Genomic DNA, 12213 nt, shown 5'->3' on the forward strand with positions numbered 1-12213 from the left:
TGCTCAGTGATGGAGAGGGAGAGCCTTATGACCTATGCAGGCATTGCACAGCAGTGTGATGGGCTTTGAAGAGAACCCCCATTGTTCTAAACCAGAAAGTGAGAGGGGGAGGAGTAAAACCAGAGGCAAATAGGGAAGGGTGTTTAAGGTTCCAACAGGGATGCAGAAGATCTCCTGTGCTAATTTCCACCAGGAGAAAGATAGACACATTCTCCTGATTGACAGGGAGAGTGAACCATTATGATTTCTGAAGAAAAGCCATCCCAGCACTCAGTTTCCCATTCCCCAACTGCAACACATCATCACTTCACTAGAATATTTGTCCTAGCTGCTTGGGGAGTCATTACCATTTTACAAAGCCTTATCAGTGCAAAGCTGGTGAACAGACCATCCTACCTAGAGGCTGCAATTGGTTTTCGAGGCTATGAAAGGAAATTCTTATGTGCCCACACAGCTGGAAAAGCAACCATGAGGGACTAGGAGACTTATTTCTGGAAGGAGGGTGCTTGTTTTGCAAACAAAACTTACCAGTGGCCTGCCAACCCAGTCGTAGGCATAATCAAAGGTGTAGCCTTTTTTTTCAAATAGCTCTGTAAAGATAGTTCGTAAGTAATCGTAGTCTGGTCTCTCAAAGAAGTCTAATCGCCTGACATAACGAAGATATGTGGCCATCTCCTCTGTTGGAAAAAGGCAAGGACAAAAGGAAAAAAAAAAAGGAGTATCAATATCTCTGCCCAGACTAAAAGACCTAGAGCAGCACACACAGTAAAGTCACCTGCTGTTCACGCCATGTCTCTGTATAGATCACAAGCCCCTCCAGCATGAGAGGAATACAACTGGTGGGATCTAGTCTTTGCAATACCCTGAGAAGCCAGCTGGAGGCTATTGGGCAAACTTGGCCTTCCAGTCTTTAGCGGTGATGAAAGTGATCTTGTAAGAGGAGATGCATCTTTAAAAGCAGCGCTGATACTTACGGGGAGTTTGAATAGAAGTGGGTAAAGTATACCGTGGCAGAGCTCCGACCTTGTCTCAGTGGGTCCCACACTTCCTGGCAGATTACGCTAGTCTCAGAGGCTCACCATAACCCTCTATGTAGCCCTTCTCCCTCTAGAGGCAAGGGTCACAGCCTACTGAGCCATTTTCATCATAAGCCAGCAAGGAAGTTGGTGAGAGAACTCCCACAGTCTCTGTTGTCCCTACAGGCTTATTCCAGAACAGTTAAGCCTCCTGTCCTGACAGGGGCCTGTCTTCCCCTCCCAGGAGGTGTTTCTGTAGTGGCGAGCTGATGGGGAACCTGGGCCCACCCTCTACTCCAGGTTCCGGCCCAGGGACCCTAATGGCAGCAGCTGTTGGCAGCCGACCTTTCACTGCCAGAGTTGCTACATTTCCCTGGGCCACTTCCCCACAGCTCTCCCACTTCTCTCTCTCTCAACACCTTCTTCACCCTTACCTTAGGGCTCCCTTTCCAGTGGCTTGAGGGTGTCTTCATTACCCAGCCACACTTCCTCTCCCCTGGCTCACCTCTGCCTGACTGGAGTGAACCCTTTTATAGTATTAGAGTGGCCTTAATTAGAGTCAGGTGTTCACATTAGCTTAACAGCCTCACCTGACTCTTTGCAGGTTAATTGGAATCAGGTGTTCTCATTAGCCTAACGGCTTCAACTGACTCTTTTGCAGGCTAACTGGAGACCTGTGTCCACCCTAGCCTGGAGCAGCCCCTGCTCTGGTCAGTCAGGGAAGGGAAAACTGCTTACCCAGGGGCCAGTATATCTGCCTTCTACTACTCTGCTGTACCCAACTGGCCTGAGTCTATCACAATACATATTTAAAAATATGCACAAAAGCATCCCCTGCTGGAACAGGCAGGTGAAGTCTCCTCCACACAATACATAAAAGCAGTGCTAGTTTGACAGTATCAAAGGCTATGGAAGCAAGAAAAACACACCATTTTTCTGGAAATCTTCCTGCTCGTGCCCCAATCCTGAAGCTTGGGCAGCGTGTCACCTCCCCCGACTTTACGTGCCACATCACAGTCAGCACGCTTCTGACTTACAGAGCTCCCTAGAATCACTTGCCAGCACCGCTTCGTTGCCTGGAGACATATGGTAGCTATTGAATGACAGACCAGTCTTATCCCCCTTCCTCTGTAGGCCAGGCAAAGGAAGAGACTGGGAGTGGGGTGGGGGCGGGGGGCATGAGATCTTCAGATGGTGTAAATGGTCACAACTCCACTGACTTCAGTTTGAGCTAGGACAGCTGACACAAATTAAGGATCCGACACTGTGAATCAAACACAAGTCTCTTGCTAGGCAGTACACACTGCCCTCCTGAGCCAGCCCATCTGCCACCATGTTTGATTGCTGTTCATTCCCACATCAGCATCTTCAGGAAAGCCTTTCTCCAAAACCTAGCAATATTTTCCTTTTATTTTGATTCTTTTAATGTTTGAATGAGCTGAGTTTTTTTAATTTTAGAATCATTTGATCCTTTTCACAGCATCATGTGATGAAACAACTGCCTTGACTACCTTGTCCAGTGCTTACCTGCTTTCCTTTATTAAAAAAAGCTTTAATAAATAATTAATACTTTACATGCAATTCAATTTTATGACACTATTTAAAGGTCAAGTTTTCTGCCTGCTCCAGACACCTGCTGCCCTCCCCTGTGTAGATTTTTAATTCAAGTATGTAAGTTCTATTTTGCATATTTATTAATGTAACAATTATTTAATAAAATGTGTGTTTTTGTGATAAATGCAATTTTAAGTCTCAACAGCACAAACACAGTATTTGTTGTGGTGGCATACAGTGACTTCAAGTAGCTGCAGGTAAGGCATGAGAGCATCCCAGGACAGTCACAATATTGCTCTTGTAGAGATGTTTGCACTATAAGGCTATGTACAGTATGTGCGTGAAGTTACTTAGGTGGCGATTTAGTCTCTATTTATATTAGCTGAATTGCAGTAGCACGCTGGGGCCCGGTCTGTGACTGGGGCTCCTTTGTGTTAGGTGTTGTACAAATACATAACAAAAAAACTGTCCCTGCCCAGAACTACATGGCTATTTGAATGCACCATGAATGATATGATAACAGAAGAGCTGGGAAGCACTAAAGCAAAGGCATCAGGAATCCAAATGTCAACATATCCTCCATGAAATCCATCCAATGTACCGTATATACTCGTTCATAAACTGAATATTTTTGGTAAAAAAGTGACACATCAAAGAGCGGGGGGTCGGCTTATAAATGGGTCTACACCAAAATTTGATGATTTTAAACTCTATCAAATCATTGAATATCTAACACACTGTCGGTTTGTTTACCTGGAGCGTCTGCAGGCATGGAGCCCTTCAGTTCCCCGTGGCCGCGGTTCGCTGTTCTCAGCCAATGGGAGCTGCGAGAAGTGCCACTTCCCGCAGCTCCCATTGGCTGGGATGGCGAACCGCGGCCACAGGGAACTGAGGGGCTCCGTGCCTGTGAACGCTCCAGGTAAACAAAAAGTCCCGACCCACCAGCGGCTTACCCTGATGGGCCGGGAGCCAAAGTTTGCCAACCCCTGAAATATAGGGTCAGCTTATGAAAGGGTCATACAGGTTTTTTTTTTTTTTTTTTTTTTACTATTTTTACCTATTGATCCTGGGGGGTCGGCTTATAAATGAACAGGCTAATGAACGAGTATATACGGTATATTGTATGCAGAAAAATGCAATTGTTATATTATGGATAAGTTGTTCATACAACAGTCATAATGAGTAACATTAACTTGTTCCCCTTACACATACAGTGTTCTGATTACTTGCCCAGTTAACTGTTGACCTAAAGCTTTTTAGCACTTTATATGTGCTGAGGAGTTAGTTACTGTGGGATTCATAACTTTTGAATTTACTGCCCTGTTCCAATTCACACTGTTAAACTGTGCCCTTCTCAGGGCAGGGGCTGTCTGTTATGTCTGCACAGTGCAGAGCTCAACAAGGCTTGGTCCTCTAGGTGCCGCCATAATACTACTGCTAACGTTGCATCAGCATGGTTTTTGCATTTAGTCACTTTACAGACAGAAAAACTGAACTGCCCCACTTAGCAATATTAACTTTGAAATGGTGCAGATTGGCTTTGTAGTTAGGGGGACCAGACAGCAAGTGTGAAAAATCAGGACAGGAGGTGCGGGTAATAGGAGTCTATATAAGAAAGAGACCCAAAAATCGGGACTGTCCCTATAAAATCGGGACACCTGGTCACCCTATTTGTAGTTCACACTCACTGAGGTGAAAGGACAGGGGTGGGATGGGAGGGGGTTAGGGTTAGGGTCCCTCTCTTGTTGTTGCTATCAGGCCATATATGCTCTGCTCTGCAGCCTGGAAGACAGCAAAGGTTCCAAACCAGCAACGAGAAGCAGCAGCTCCACTTTGTCCCACAGGAGCTCTGGGGCTTTTGGAGTGAGGATGGAAGAGGGCAGAACAAGGGAGCAGCCACTCGCAAAGGCATATCTGATCTTGGGACCCAGTGGATTTCTGACCAAAATCCTGCTGGGAAGTTAGTGCTACTTAAAACAACAATAATTACCTACTGTGCCTGCTACTCCTCTTTGGGGGAGCTGGGTGGGAAGTGGCAGGGCAGGGATGGAGTGGGGGTGGGAAGAGGCAGGGCAGGGGTGGAGGCTTGGGGAAGGGGGTTTGTGATGGCGGAGGGAGGGGTGGGTTGAGCACCCCTATGGCCCGGAGGAAGCCGGCACTGGTGGCCTGGTCAGTATCCAGCTGAGGGAACTTGCTCAAGGTTGACACCCAGGATCTGCTAAATTGGCCACCCAGTTCTTTCACTGCTTCAAAAATATCAGAGCTCTGCGGAGAATAAACTCCATATACCCGAGGCAGTCACTTCAGAGAAGCAATTAACAAACATGACACAGTCTTTTTTGGAAGATGGCCAAGTGGGGGCTGCTGTTTCCATTCCTCTTCACAGAACAAGGAGCAACCGTGGGCAATTGAGCATTCTCCAACCACCTCAATACAAAGGACCGTGTTGGCAATTAACTGCAAGTAAGGACTGAAGGACTGGAGAAGAGTGAGGGAATAGAGACTACTACTGATTGACAGTGGTAGTAGCTCCAGGTGTTTGCCATTGACAGGAGCAATGTAACAAACATCATTCAAATATGTTTTGACAGAACAAAATATGTTGGTCCTGCTTTGAGCAGGGGGTTGAACTAGATGACCTCCTGAGGTCTCTCCCAATCCTAATCTTCTATGATACAATAGGATGGGTTATGTCCAGTTCATAATTGACACCTTACACAGAGAGTACAACCGGTATAACAATTCCAACTGGGCCTTACCTGGAAAGTTCTCACAGAGAACTTCAACTGGAGTGTTTCTCTTCGTGTCCCCAATCTTCTGATATCTCTCTTTTAAGGTGTCAGCCTGTAGGGTACAAAGAGGAAGCGTAAGTTTAGAGACAGAGAATCCAACAGCAGGTAACTGACCTCGCTATGAGGGTGAAAACAAAAGGTATTTTATACAGTATATTGCACATATCAGGATAGAAGAACTTTTTGTCCAAACTGCACCTTATGAAACACAAATATAAAGTAGCTACCGTACAATTCACTTGCTAAGAGCAAAGACCACCTAGAGAGTTTCTGAAGGTATTGCTAAGATATGAAAGGGAGAACATGTTTAAGCTTACAGATATTAGCTGAACATCACGCTTTCATGAGAATGAGTTTTTAATATTTTAAAAATCAACTATTAGACAAGGCATTTTGGGCTCTCACCTTAGAGCGTGTAACACCATGTCTAGCTGCTCAGCAAGTAACAACTACTCAGTTAGCCTGGTGTGGCAAGGCACCTCCACTGTCTTGCTGGACTTAGCATAGAATCATAGACTTTAAGGTCAGAAGGGACCATTATGATCGTCTAGTCTGACCTCCTGCACAACGTAGGCCACAGAATCTCACCCACCCACTCCTGTAACCTATGTCTGACCTACTGAAGTCCTCAAATTGTGGTTTAAAGACTTCAAGATGCAGAGAATCCTCCAGCAAGTGATCCGTGCCCCACGCTGCAGAGAAAGGCAAAAACCCCCCAAAGCCTCTGCCAATCTGCCCTGGGGAAAATTCCTTCCTGACCCCAAATATGGCAATCAGCTAAACCCTGAGCATGTGGGCACGACTCACCAGCCAGACACCCAGGAAAGAATTCTCTGTAGTAACTCAGATCCCGCTCTGGCAGTGGTGGGGTCTGGGGTAAATCAGCCCCACTCTGGACAGTATTTGCCTTCCCCCTCTGTATTTTCTTATTAGCATGTTCAAGATAGGCCTCAGGGCATGCCCAAGGAATGCTTCTCCACCAAACAAAAATAAATCAATTTATAAACAGAAAACAAAGGGGGAATCCCTTTCCCTGCCCCCTCACTGGGGAGGGGTTTTCCCCTTGTTGGCCCCAGGGCGCCAACTCTTCCCCTAAACAGGTATTCAGCTTTGGTCATTCAGGTGTCCCTATTTGACCTAAGTTAACCCCTTATCAGCTTACAGGAAAAAGGGCAGGAGCAACATTTCAGATTTTGGTGAGGGAGGGGCAACTTTAACCGTGATTCCAGGGGCTACTTAGGGACCTGAAAACTCTAGTTTTTTGGCAGATAACTTAGCAATTAGCAGACAGGAACACTGTATCTAGTTCCTATATAAAAGAAAGAAAATTAAATAAATATTAGACCGGGGTGGGCAAACTTTTTGGCCTGAGGGCCACATCTGGGTAGGGAAATTGTATGCAGGGCCATGAATGTAGGGCTGGGGCAGGGGGTGCAGTGTGCAGGAAAGGGCTCAGGGCAAGGGGTTGGGGCGCAGAAGGGGTGCGGCAGGGGGCTCAAGGCAGGGGGTTGGGGCCCTGTATCCTATCTTCCAACAATGGCCAATGCCAGGTGCTTCAGAGGGAATGAACAGAACAGGGCAATCATCAAGTGATTCATCCCGTTGCCCACTCCCAGCTTCCTGCAAACAGAGGGTAGGGACATGCAGAACATGGTGTTGCATCCCTGCCCATCCTGGCTAATAGCCATTGATGGACCTATCCTCCATGAACGTATCTAGTTCTTATTGGAACCCTGTTATAATTTTGGCCTTTGCAACATCCCCTGGCAAAGAGTTCCACAGAAATGCTGTGAAGAAATACTTTGTTTTGTTTAGTATCAGAGGGGTAGCCATGTTTGCCGCTTTTACAGATCCAGACTAAAAGTCCTGTGGCACCTTTTAGACTAACAGACGTATTGGACCATAAGCTTGCATCCAATGAAGTGAGTATTCACCCACGAAAGCTTATGCTCCAATACGTTTGTTAGTCTATAAGGTGCCACAGGACTCTGCCGTTTCTTTTGTTTGTTTTAAATCTGCTCCCTATTAATTTCATTGCGTGACCCTTCGTCTTGTGTTATGCGAAGTAGTAAATAATATTTCCTTATTCAATTTTTCCACACCATTCATGATTTTATAGACCTCTATCTTATTCCCCCTTAGTCATCTCTTTTCCAAGCTGAAAAGTTCTAGTCTTTTTAATCTTTCCTCAGACAGAAGTTGTTCCATACCCCAATAATTTCTGTTGCCCTTTTCTGTACCTTTTCCAATTCCAATATATCTTTTTTGAGATGGGTGTCCAAATCTGCACACAGTATTCAAGATGTGGGCATATCATGGATTTATACAGAGGCAATGAGATACTTTCTGTCTTATTATCTATCCCTTTCCTATGATTCCCAATATTGTTAGCTTTTTTAATTGCCACTGCACACTGAGCAGATGTTTTCAGAGAACTATCCACAATGACTTCAAGAACTCTTTCTTGACAGGTAACAGCTAATTTAGACCCCATCATTTTGATCGTATAGTTGGGATTACAGTTTGCCATGTGCATTACTTTGCATTTATCAACACTGAATTTCATCTGCCATTTTGTTGCCCAGTCACCCAGCTTTGTGCAAGCCCTTTGTAACTCTTTGCAGTCAGCTGTGGACTTAACTATCTTGAATAATTTTATATCATCTGCAAATTTTGCCACCTCAATGTTTATCCCTATTTACCCCTCTCTATTCTGAAAACTGACTATCTATTCTAACAGATTGATAGAGCCAGAAGAGTTCCCAGAAGTTACCTACTACAGGACAGGCCTAACAAAGAAAATAACAGAACGCCACTAGCCGTCACCTTCAGCCCCCAACTAAAACCCCTCCAACGCATTATTAAGGATCTACAACCTATCCTAAAGGATGACCCAACACTCTCACAAATCTTGGGAGACAGGCCAGTCCTTGCCTACAGACAGCCCCGCAACCTGAAGCAAATACTCACCAACAACCACATACCACACAACAGAACCACTAACCCAGGAACTTATCCTTGCAACAAAGCCTGTTGCCAATTGTGCCCACATATCTATTCAGGGGACACCATCACAGGGCCTAATAACATCAGCCACACTATCAGAGGCTCGTTCACCTGCACATCCACCAATGTGATATATGCCATCATGTGCCAGCAATGCCCCTCTGCCATGTACATTGGTCAAACTGGACAGTCTCTACGTAAAAGAATAAATGGACACAAATCAGATGTCAAGAATTATAACATTCATAAACCAGTCGGAGAACACTTCAATCTCTCTGGTCACGCAATCACAGACATGAAGGTCGCTATCTTAAAACAAAAAAACTTCAAATCCAGACTCCAGCGAGAAACTGCTGAATTGGAATTCATTTGCAAATTGGATACTATTAATTTAGGCTTAAATAGAGACTGGGAGTGGCTAAGTCATTATGCAAGGTAGCCTGTTTCCTCTTGTTTTTCCCTACCCCTCTCCCCCAGATGTTCTGGTTTAACTTGGATTTAAACTTGAAGAGTGGTCAGTTTGGATGAGCTATTACCAGCAGGAGAGTGAGTTTGTGTGTGTATGGGGGTGGGGGGGATGTGGGAAAACCTGGATTTGTGCAGGAAATAGCCCAACTTGATTGTCATGCACATTGTGTAAAGAGTTGTCACTTTGGATGGGCTATCACCAGCAGGAGAGTGAATTTGTGTGGGGGGTGGAGGGTGAGAAAACCTGGATTTGTGCTGGAAATGGCCCACCTGATGATCACTTTAGATAAGCTATTACCAGCAGGACAGTGGGGTGGGAGGAGGTATTGGTTCATATTCTCTGTGTATATATAAAGTCTGCTGCAGTTTCCACGATATGCATCTGAGGAAGTGAGCTGTAGCTCACGAAAGCTTATGCTCTAATATATTGGTTAGTCTCTAAGTTGCCACAAGTACTCCTTTTCTTATTCCTACCCTTTGTTTCCTATCTTTTAACTGGAGTGCCTGGCAATGCTTTCAGGATCATCTAACAATCCTCAATTTAATTTAATGACAAGCCTTTTGTTATCTTAATCACCCTGCCTCTGGTTATAAACAGGTTTCAGAGTAGCAGCTGTGTTAGCCTGTATCTGCAAAAAAACCAGGAGTACTTGTGGCACCGAAGAGACTACAACTTATGCTCCAATAAATTTGTTAGTCTCTAAGGTGTCACAAGTACTCCTGGTTTTTTTGTGGTTATAAACAAACTCCCTACCCGAAGAGCACAAGCTGTGTTGCAGTTAAGAGCTTCCTCTGGGGCTAGGGCATGCACTGTGAGCAGACCTCTGGTATGAAACTCGGGGTGGGAGGGAGAAGAGGAGGTAAGAGGAGCCCGCCCATCCCCCCTCAAATGGCACCCTTGAAAAAGGGCCTTTATCATTCTAGGGCAGGAGTTCTCAAACTTCATTGCATCGTGACCCCGTTCAACAAAAATTACGACATGACCCCAGGAGGCGGGACTGAATCATAGAATATCAGGGTTGGAAGGGACCTCAGGAGGTCATCTAGTTCAACCCCCTGCTCAAAGCAGGACCAATCCCCGATTAAATCATCCCAGCCAGGGCTTTGTCAAGCCTGACCTTAAAAACTTCTAAGGAAGGAGATTCTACCACCTCCCTAGGTAACGCATTCCAGTGTTTCACCACCCTCTTAGTGAAAAAGTTTTTCCTAATATCCAACCTAAACCTCCCCCACTGCAACTTGAGACCATTACTCCTTGTTCTGTCCTCTTCTACCACTGAGAATAGTCTAGAATCATCCTCTCTGGAACCACCTCTCAGGTAGTTGAAAGCAGCTATCAAATCCCCCCTCATTCTTCTCTTCTGCAGGCTAAACAATCCCAGCTCCCTCAGCCTCTCCTCATAACTCATGTGTTCCAGTCCCCTAATCATTTTTGTTGCCCTTCGCTGGACTCTCTCCAATTTATCCACATCCTTCTTGTAGTGTGGGGCCCAAAACTGGACACAGTACTCCAGATGAGGCCTCACCAATGTCGAATAGAGGGGGACGATCACGTCCCTCGATCTGCTCGCTATGCCCCTACTTATACATCCCAAAATGCCATTGGCCTTCTTGGCAACAAGGGCTCACTGCTAACTCATATCCAGCTTCTCGTCCACTGTCACCCCTAGGTCCTTTTCCGCAGAACTGCTGTCTAGCCATTCGGTCCCTAGACTGTAGCTGTGCATTGGGTTCTTCTGTCCTAAGTGCAGGTCCCTGCACTTATCCTTATTGAACCTCATCAGATTTCTTTTGGCCCAATCCTCCAATTTGTCTAGGTCCCTCTGTATCCTATCCCTGCCCTCCAGCGTATCTACCACTCCTCCCAGTTTAGTATCATCCGCAAATTTGCTGAGAGTGCAATCCACACCATCCTCCAGATCATTTATGAAGATATTGAACAAAACCGGCCCCAGGACCGACCCCTGGGGCACTCCACTTGACACCGGCTGCCAACTAGACATGGAGCCATTGATCACTACACCCGTTGAGCCCGACAATCTAGCCAACTTTCTACCCACCTTATAGTGCATTCATCCAGCCCGTACTTCTTTAACTTGCTGACAAGAATACTGTGGGAGACCGTGTCAAAAGCTTTGCTAAAGTCAAGAAACAATACATCCACTGCTTTCCCTTCATCCACAGAACCAGTAATCTCATCATAGAAGGCGATTAGATTAGTCAGGCATGACCTTCCCTTGGTGAATCCATGCTGACTGTTCCTGATCACTTTCTTCTCATGTAAGTGCTTCAGGACTGATTCTTTGAGGACCTGCTCCATGATTTTTCCGGGGACTGAGGTGAGGCTGACTGACCTGTAGTTCCCAGGATCTTCCTTCTTCCCTTTTTTAAAGATTGGCACTACATTAGCCTTTTTCCAGTCATCCGGGACTTTCCCTGTTCGCCACGAGTTCTCAAAGATAATGGCCAATGGCTCTGCAATCACAGCCGCCAATTCCTTTAGCACTCTCGGATGCAACTCGTCCGGCCCCATGGACTTGTGCACGTCCAGCTTTTCTAAATAGTCCCTAACCACCTCTGTCTCCACAGAGGGCTGGCCATCTATTCCTGAAGCCTGAGCCCATTCAAGCCCTGCCCCTCTCTTCAGCCCTGAGCTCTAGCAAGTCAATTGCCAGTCCTGAAGACTCCATTAAAATGGGGTCATGACCCACTTTGGGGTCCCAACCCATAGTCTGAGAACCTCTGTTCTAGGGCTAATGTATCTACCTTCCACCAGCCTGCTTAGCCTTTCGCTCCGTGCGCCTATGCCCTCTCCCATGCGCTTGTGCCCCTCCCCATTTTAGTTTGACCCCCTTCACTGCACCCCCCAATGCTGTTGTATTCCCCCTCCCCTAGTGCAGCTAGAGGAGCCGGAATCCCACCCCCTGTCGGTGACTGACCCCTAGCCCTTGATTGCCCCCCATCCAGCCCACCCCTTTTGGAGCCCTCCTCCTCTGCCCGCAGCCTAGCGGGGAGGAGTGGTCTACCCGCTTCCCCTTTCCCCTCCTCTTTCTGGTGTCTCCCCCTCCCTCCCTGCTCATTATGGCGGGGGACAAGGCGGGTGGGGCTCCTCCAGAAGACCCTGCCGCCCCCCCCCAGCCTCTACCTCCACTGCTGCAGCTGAACCACCTGCTACTGCCCCCGCTGGGGCACCGGCAGCGGCGAACACCGGGATGACCTCCGCTGCTGCCAGGTCCCTCGCCCCTTCCGACTCTGGGGAAGCCCCCCAGCCGCCAGGAAGGGCCAGGGTGAAAAGAAGGGTAAGGGCCCCGCTAAAAAGACCACTCTCTTCCAGCTCCCCAGCCTGACTTTGACACATTTGTTAGCATCAGATTTTC

General features: G+C 46.8%; 1 protein-coding gene across 5 annotated transcripts in view; it reads right to left on the reverse strand.

The window, feature by feature from the left end:
• The window catches only part of CSNK1G1 (casein kinase 1 gamma 1), a 260942-nt gene that overhangs the window by 50263 nt on the left and 198466 nt on the right, over nt 1-12213 (reverse strand). For all 5 annotated transcript variants that reach the window (XM_084640922.1, XM_084640920.1, XM_084640919.1 and 2 more), the window contains 2 exons: nt 5330-5414; nt 529-677 (listed from right to left, as the gene is read on the reverse strand). In XM_084640922.1, coding sequence (XP_084497048.1) covers nt 529-677; nt 5330-5414 — 234 coding nt within the window. The remainder of the gene's footprint in view (nt 1-528; nt 678-5329; nt 5415-12213) is intronic.

Source organism: Lepidochelys olivacea (assembly GCF_965140295.1).
Source record: "Lepidochelys olivacea isolate rLepOli2 genome assembly, chromosome: 10".
Taxonomy (NCBI): domain Eukaryota; kingdom Metazoa; phylum Chordata; order Testudines; family Cheloniidae; genus Lepidochelys; species Lepidochelys olivacea.